The sequence below is a fragment of the Pseudopodoces humilis genome, chromosome 16 (assembly GCF_049639895.1).
Source record: "Pseudopodoces humilis isolate 2021_Gansu_Grassland_sample_001 chromosome 16, ASM4963989v1, whole genome shotgun sequence".
Lineage (NCBI taxonomy): Eukaryota > Metazoa > Chordata > Aves > Passeriformes > Paridae > Pseudopodoces > Pseudopodoces humilis.
Window position 1 is genome coordinate 394,836 of NC_142215.1, and position 7,340 is coordinate 402,175.

Here is a 7,340-nt window from a genome sequence, read left to right on the forward strand (position 1 = left end):
AAGGCCAGCGCTGACAGCAGAGCCAGCACGGCTGCTGGGGCCCGGAGAGGTGGGCGAGGGCTGGGGGTGCCCGGGCCCCTCACTCTCCCTGCACCAGGACAGAGTGAGGGACAGCCCAGGAGAACTGCCCTGGCATCCCCCAGCCTCAGGGAAGGGACCACAGAGCTGGGCTCTGCCCGAGGGTCCCCGCTGTGCTGGGGAGGGACGCAGGGCTCCCTTGGTCCTCACTGTGCCGTGGGAACCCCAGCAGAACCCCCTGGCAGTGGGCACAGACAGGGCTGCTGCTCTGTGCCAGGGGCAAGCTCAGCTGGCGCAGGCAGGGGGGCGAGGCAGGAGGGCAGGCAGAAGCTGTGCCCAGTAATGGCAGTGCCAGCCATGCTTGCAGGGATTTATTTGAAAGTGGCAAAGGAAAAGTCTAGTGGAGTTGTTTTAGCTCTGAAAAATGATCTCACACCTGCTTGAGGGCTGGAGGGCCAGCACACCAGTCACTCCAGTCTTGCACAGGAGCGTCACCCCAGGCTCTTGTGGGGGTCTCCATTTTGTGGGGCTCCAGGGAACGAGGGGCTGCAATCCCACGTGTGTGTGGGTCCTCTGTGCTTCTGGGGCAGGGATGGGGCTTCCTGGGCACGTGTCTGCAGGGTGGGGGGAATGTATGAGGGGGCTGAGTCTCAGGCACGGACTCTGTATGAAAATACCACCACTGGTACGAGCACAGCACCTGCTGCCAGCCCGAGAAATGCTGCGAGGGGAGGAGCTGGTAGAGCCAGAGGACCACCCAGCAAAAAGCCTTCCCTTGCTGGACGCTGCTGGTGCCGTGGCCCGGCTGCTGGGAGCACCCTGCCCGCCACAGGACAGCTGGGCTGCCGACACAGAGCCCCGGTTCATGGGCAGCTCTCCTCGGGCTGACGGCCCTGGGCGGCTGCCAGGCGGACCAGCGCTGCCCCAACCCCTCGGCAGCCGCACGGGGCTCTGGGGCAGCCACGCCGCAGGCCCCAGGGAGCCCCGGTGTCCATGCTGGTGCTGGTCCCAGCCGCTTCCCAGTGCAGCCGGAGAACGGGGACAGGGTGGCCAGGCGAGGGGACGGGGCGGGTCGGGCGATGGCACGTGGGAGGTGACAGCGGGGGACGCCTGTAGGTGGGTGACTGTCGCCCAGCTCGGCAGTGTCACGTCACCCCCTGCTCCCACCCCCCGCCACCCACGGCACAGATGGGAGGCAAAGTGCGAGCCCGGGGCCGCAGCCGTCGCACGGCCTGCTCCGCTCAGGGGCACGCACAGCGGCTCTAGGTGCCGGCTCCACCGCTGCTGGGTCTCTTCTCAGTGAAGAAGCTCTTGAGCAGCATCACCTGCCCGATGCTGACCACGAAGAGGATGAGGGTTTCCCCCAGTGACCAGTAAGAGACGCGTCCGCTGAGCTCCTCAGCCCTGCTCCGGTCCTGCGCCTCCCGCAGCCGGTAGTGGGTCTGGGAGTCGATCACTGCGTTCAGCATCTCATGGATGGTGACACAGGCAGATTCCATCTGGGGGACAAGGACAAGGGTGCCCTATTGCTTCTGACATGGCACAGCTGAGGCAGCCCAGGGCCGTGCCAGGACGGCAGTCTGTGCTGTAGGTTCCCTGCCAGGACCCATCCAGGGTGGCTCTCCAGTGGGACAGAGCTGAGAGACCCAGCGGGGCATGCGGTGCCCAGCCCAGAGGCTCCCACCAAGGGATGGAATGGCTGATGTAATTCCCTCATGTGGGATGGACACGGGCTGCTGCAATAGGGGAGCGCAGACCCAGCACAGCCCCCCAGACCCAGGCAGAGGATGTGGTGTGCGGTGGGGCTGTTGGCTGGCGGTTGGCACTTCTGCATCCAGCGGAGGAGGAGGGGAACAAGTCCCCAACTGCCGTCCTGCAAGGCTGCTTGGGGCTGTGGCAGGACCCCCCCTCCCTCCTTTCCTGTCGGGACCCACCTGTGTCAGGGCAGTGACGCGGTTGTTCATGTCGGGCAGGATGGGCGGCTCATCGCCCACCTGGAAGTCGAAGTAGACAATTTTGTGGGAGAAGGTGGAGAACTCGTTGCTGAAGCAGAAGGTGTAGACACCCTTGAGCTCGGTGTGGTGCGAGAAGCTGTCGTACTGCTTCTTGGTCTCCTGGTAGATGGTCTTGCCGTTGGGGTCCTCCACATAGCAGTCCACATCATAGTGTCCTCCGCTGATCACCTGTGTTATGAGGTGTGGGGAGATGTACCTCAGGTGGTGGCACACGCCAAGCAACGTGGCAAGGGCCCCACGGCTGCGTGAGGCCAGCGGGCACCATGCCCGTGGGACGGGGCCCAGGCCAGGGGAGCCCTGGGGAGGTCGTGCACCACAGTGGGGTGTCCGTGGCTCAAGTGGGGTGCCTGGAGACAGGGACAGCCCTCATGACCCAGGTCAGGGGCATCCGTGGCCAATGTGGGCACATCCCACACCTGGCTCTCAGGTGGGCGCTGCTGGGCTTGGGAACAACTCTTTGGGAGGGAGCTGGGGGGCACACGGGAGGAGGGAGCTGCAGCCCTGCCTGGGGCTCTGCAGGGCACAGGATGGGAGTGTGGGCACAGGCCTGGGCAGGTGGCACGGGCAGAGGCAACAGCACACACACGGGCAGGGGTGTGGGCACGGGCAGCGGGGCACGGGCGGCCGCGCGGGCACAGACAACACATGGGCAGGAGCAGAGGGACGGGGCACAAACGGGGTGCGGGCGGAGGGGCCCTGGCAGGGGTATGTATGGGCAGGGGGTGCCGGCACCGGAGCATGCAGGGCTGCGGGAAGGTACAGGCAGGTACAGGCAGGGTGGTACCTGATAGTCGAGGGTGAACTTGATGCCGCTCTCCAGCTCCTGGTGGAAGCAGCGCTGGGCGCTGTCGGGCAGCTCCAGCGTCAGCTCCGTGCCGCCGGTCCCCAGCGCGCCCAGCAGCGCGGCCAGGCACAGGGTCCGCACCGCGCCCCGCACCGAGCTCGGCATCGCGCCCCGCACCGAGCCCGGCACCGGCACCGGCACCGAGCCCCGCACCGGCACCGAGCCCCGCACCGAGCTCCGCACCGGCACCGGCACCGAGCCCCGCACCGGCACCGAGCCCCGCACCGCGCTCCGCACCGGCACCGGCACCGAGCCCCGCTCCGAGCTCCGCACCAGCACCGGCACCGGCACCGAGCCCCGCACCGAGCCCCTCACCGGCACCGGCACCGGCACCGAGCCCCGCACCGAGCTCCGCACCGGCACCGGCACCGAGCCCCGCACCGGCACCGAGCCCCGCACCGAGCCCCTCACCGGCCCCGGCCCCGGCCCCAGCACCGCCCCCACACCGCCCCCCTGACGTGGCGTTTCCGCTGCGAGCGGAGCGGGGCGGGGCGCGGGCGGCACCTCCGGCCCGGGGTGGGCACCCGCGGGCATCCCGGGAACGTTCCACCGAGCCCGGCACCCTGGGAGCCCCCCGGCATCTCCGGGCGAGCGCTCCGGGAGCCCCGGGGATCCCCTCGGCACTCCCGGGGACCCTCCTGGCCGGGCGGCTGGGGTCGGCTCCACGCGAGATCAGCCTCCATCCAAAGCTGAGCGCTTTATTAATGCGGGGCAAAACCAGTGCAAAAGTCTCCGTCGCCCCAGCGCCTGCCCCTGCAGCCCATGCACACGCAGTCTCGTAAATGAACGCGTTCATGAAGCCACGGGATCGGCAGGCACGGCCCTGCGCGGGTCGGGGCCCGCGGGGTCTCGGCTCCGGAGCGGCGCCTGCCACTTTCCCGGCTGGATGGAGCCCTGGGCTCAGCCCGTGTCCCCTCGGTGACTCGGCATCCCGGGTTCCCCGCCGCTGGCCGAGGCTTTCCCGGCCGGGCTGGGGCCATCCTGCTTGGGGATCCAGCGCTTCCTGAACTCAGAGCTCCTCGGCGTGCTGGGGAATGAACCCCCTGAAGTTCAGACGCTTCAGAGAGAGACAAGCCCATCCCGGCCCACAGCCGGCGAGGCTGCAGCGGGGCCGGGTGAGCTCAGCCGCCGCAGCTCCGGAGCGCTCCGGAATCTCGGAGGTGGAGGATTGTCTCCCTCTCCCGCTCCGGGAGAGCACCGACACGGCCCGTGGCTGGACGGGTGCTCCCGCTCCTCCAGCCCCCGCTGGAGCCCACCGAGCCCCTTCCCCCCCTGGAAGGCACTTCATGAACGCCTCGGCCCCAGAGATCACCGCCGGGGGCTCCCGGAGGGGATTCGGTGAGAGAACGAGCAGGGTGTAAGAAAAGCGGATCGCAACTAGTGAGGAATAAGCGAACTGCGGGTGGGATCCTTGGCACGGAGCTTGGCGATCTAGGAAAGTGGGGGATCGATCTGCCGGTCAGCCCGCCCCCGATTCAGCCCCTGGGCTCCGTGCTGAACCCGCTGGCCACCAGCCTGTCCCCGGAGACAGTGGCCACTCAGTGTGGGAACCGGCCCGGTTCTGCAGGGACAGCACGGCTTCGGTCCCCTCCCTGTGAACCGACGGTGACACGGCTACTGCGCCACGAGCTCCTCAAAATCGGAGAGGTGCCGCATCTGCTCTGCCTGCATGGAATGTCTGCGGAGGAGCTTCCTGTGGGCTCTCAGATCACCCCGCCTGGGTGAGCCGGGTGTCAGCGGCACCAGCGGCTTCAGCCCAGCAGCCAGCGGGGAGGGGGCTTTGCTGGAGCCAATGTCAGGAATCGGAGGGTTGGGGTTCACGTTCAGGGGGGGCAGATATCCTGGCCTTGTGTGGGAGATGTGGTCCAGCAGCAGGGTCCCGGATCCTCGCCTCTCCAGCAAGCCGGGTGGCCGGCGCCGGCCGCTGCTGGGCGATGTGCTGGTGCTGCCGGAGGGAGAGTCACAGGAACCATCCAGCAAGGCCAGGTGAGAGCCGCTCAGCTTCCTGCTCTCTGGTGGCCCCTTCCCCGCCTCGGTGACCTGGGAGTCTCCGCTGTGTTCAGTGCCTGGCCTCCACCGGTGCGGCGGGTCCATCCCCGCAGCCGAGCTGGAGCTCTCCGGCTCCTCCGGGACTGTGATGCTCCGGGACAGGCATGGGTGCGTGCTCGGGCTCTTCTCGTGGCTGGCTTTCCGTGCCAGTGGCCCCAGTGCCTGCTCATCCACTGGGGGGAAGAGAGAGGGGTCCCTTCCCTTGCTGCTGCTGCTGCTCCGGCTGAGGGAGGGCTTTTTGGAGAGCGAGAGGTCGCCGATGCCCGTGATGACCTCGCTGTCAGCGCAGAGCCGCGTGTCGTCGCGGTGACCAGAAGTCGCCAGCACCGAGGGGGCCACCAGACCCCATGGCTCTGACCGCAGCCGCTTCAGCCGCGGCAGGTGGGCTCTCCGAGCAGTGCCAGCTCTCTGGCCCGGGGAGGGTGGCTCAGCATCCCCAGTGTGTGAAGGGTGTGGGGTGGGAATGCTGCTCTCCTTCCCGGCAGGGGAAGGTGCCGAGATGGGAGTTTTCAGGTGATCACCAGAGGGGGATGCGCCCTCCTCGAGGGGAGCCCTCTCCTTGAACTCCAGCGCAGGGGCGACGTTCAGGTACTGCTTGGCGGTCTTGGTGCCGGAGGCTGATGTGTCCACGGTGATGATGATCACCTCCTTCCCCTTGGCTCTGCAGGCATTCAGGAGGTGCTGCAGCACAGCGTTGTCCTCGGCATTGATGGCGTGGACCAGCGCTGAGGCTCCCGAGTGGTCCTCCAGGCTGGGGTCTGCCCCACTCTCCAGCAGCAGGGACACCACATCCCCCCCAGCCCCTCGGATACAGGCGTGCATGAGGGCGGTTTTCCCAGACTTGTCCTGGATGTTGGGGTCGGCTCTGTTGTCCAGCAGGTATTTCACCATCTTGGCCTTGTGGATGCTCTGCTGGTCGACGTGTGTGGTGATGCAGGCCACCATCAGTGCCGTCTCCCCCTTCTCGTTGCTCTCGTTGATGTAAGCCCCCCCTTCCAGCAGCAGCCGGGTCAGCCGGAGCCGCCCGAGCCACACGGCCTTCAGGAGGGAGTTGCCCCCCAGCTCCAGCTCCGTCGCTTCGTCCATGGCTGCTGCTTCCCTCTGGGTGATGGCACTTGCGGCTGGCGGCTGTGGGGGGAACCGGGGAGGAGAGGTGAGCCCCCTGCTTTGTTCCTGGGATGCCGTGCTCCGGGCACTGCCCCACATCCCACCGTCCCTCTGGCCATGCCCACCTTGTGCAGACAGCTGCCCGGCTGTCTCGGCTTCCCCAGGAGATCAGAGAGCTTCTGATGGTCTCCACCGGCCTGCTGTGTCTGGGGGGCCACAGCATGAAGCCCACTGGAGACTGTGTGAACTTCCCTGATGGCTTCCTGGGCTGAAGCCGGGATCTCTGCTTCCTCACTGCCGGAGGGAAGGAGAAACAGCTACTGTCATGCTGTCTATTCTGTTTCTAGTGCCTCCTGCTTCTACCTCTTCACTAACCACCACTGCCGCCCACTCCTGCTGCCCCCTGCTCCCTGTCTCACTCCTCAGAGCGTTCCTGGAGCCCTGAGCAGCCAGTGCACCCCGAGCGTCCCTGGAGAGGGCAAAGCCTGCCGCCCCTTCCCCACCCCTCTGTGCCCTCCATGCGGCCCCTGGACCTGCGGTCAGTGCTCACATTGCTCCCAGCCCCTCCCAAAGGTAGCCCCGGTACCACTCCCTGCCCGTGAGCTCCCCACGGCCCCTTCCCGTGGGTACCCCTGGGACCCGGGGGAGACCCGGCCGTCTCCTCCCGTCCGGCCGGGACTGCTGTCCCCTCCCGCGTCCCTCCAAGCCGCGGCCATCCCGCTCCTGCCGCCGCCCCCGGCTGCGGTGCTGATGCCGGGGTGCGGCCGCTGCCCCCGGCCCGCTACCTGCCGCCCTGTGCCCGTGTCCGGTGCCTCTCTCCGCCGCTGGTGCCGCTGCCCGGTGCCCTGTGCCGGTGTCGCTGCCCGGTGCCGGTGCCGGTGTCGCTGCCCGGTGCCGGTGCCGCTGCCCGGCGCTGCGCGAGGAGGAGGGCGCGGGGGGCGGCGCGTCCGCCCGCAGGTGGGTGCGGGGAGCGGCGGGCGGGGGTGTGGGTGTGCTGGGGCTGCGGGGGTCTGTGTTCCTGTCCTGGGGGCTGCGAGGGTCTGTGTTCCTGTCCTGGGGCTGGGGGGGTCTGTGTTCCTGTCCTGGAGGGCTGTGGGGGTCTGTGTTCCTGTCCTGGGGGCTGCGAGGGCTCTGTGTCCGTGTCCTGGAGGGCTGTGGGGGTCTGTGTTCCTGTCCTGGGGGCTGCGAGGGCTCTGTGTCCCTGTCCTGGGGCTGTGGGGGTCTGTGTTCCTGTCCTGGGGCTGTGGGGGTCTGTGTCCGTGTCCTGGGGGCTGCGGGGGCTCTGTGTCCGTGTCCTGGAGGGCTGC

At 68.2% G+C, this 7,340-nt stretch overlaps 2 protein-coding genes across 3 annotated transcripts; both read right to left on the bottom strand.

Annotated features, from left to right (window-relative positions):
* Nucleotides 1-374: 374 nt before the first annotated feature.
* Nucleotides 375-3,070, bottom strand: TMED3 (transmembrane p24 trafficking protein 3). The gene is made up of 3 exons (XM_005521680.3): nt 2,818-3,070; nt 1,953-2,201; nt 375-1,517 (listed from the first exon to the last, which is right to left on the bottom strand). Exons 1-3 carry the CDS (start codon nt 2,980-2,982, stop codon nt 1,281-1,283), a joined length of 651 nt encoding a protein of 216 aa, XP_005521737.1. The 5' UTR covers nt 2,983-3,070; the 3' UTR covers nt 375-1,280.
* A 1,165-nt stretch (nt 3,071-4,235) lies between these two features.
* ANKRD34C (ankyrin repeat domain 34C) lies at nt 4,236-6,936 on the bottom strand. 2 transcript variants are annotated; one of them, XM_005521679.2, is made up of 3 exons: nt 6,819-6,930; nt 6,159-6,327; nt 4,236-6,054 (listed from the first exon to the last, which is right to left on the bottom strand). In XM_005521679.2, the coding sequence occupies exon 3, from the start codon at nt 6,010-6,012 to the stop codon at nt 4,492-4,494; it is 1,521 nt and encodes a 506-aa protein (XP_005521736.2). In that variant the 5' UTR covers nt 6,013-6,054; nt 6,159-6,327; nt 6,819-6,930; the 3' UTR covers nt 4,236-4,491. The 2 variants fall into 2 exon arrangements, with proteins under 2 accessions (XP_005521736.2, XP_087919374.1); XM_088063248.1 differs by having other exon boundaries at nt 4,236-6,327; nt 6,819-6,936.
* Nucleotides 6,937-7,340: the final 404 nt, after the last annotated feature.

Excerpts from the sequence above, each read along its gene's own strand:
- ANKRD34C (XM_088063248.1), bottom strand. The coding sequence starts at position 6,132 with ATGTGGGGCAGTGCCCGGAGCACGGCATCCCAGGAACAAAGCAGGGGG.
- TMED3 (XM_005521680.3), bottom strand. The coding sequence starts at position 2,982 with ATGCCGAGCTCGGTGCGGGGCGCGGTGCGGACCCTGTGCCTGGCCGCG. Across the intron at positions 2,202-2,817 it reads AGTTCACCCTCGACTATCAG|GTGATCAGCGGAGGACACTA; the intron begins GTACCACCCTGC and ends CTCATAACACAG. Across the intron at positions 1,518-1,952 it reads GCGTCACTGCCCTGACACAG|ATGGAATCTGCCTGTGTCAC; the intron begins GTGGGTCCCGAC and ends CTTGTCCCCCAG.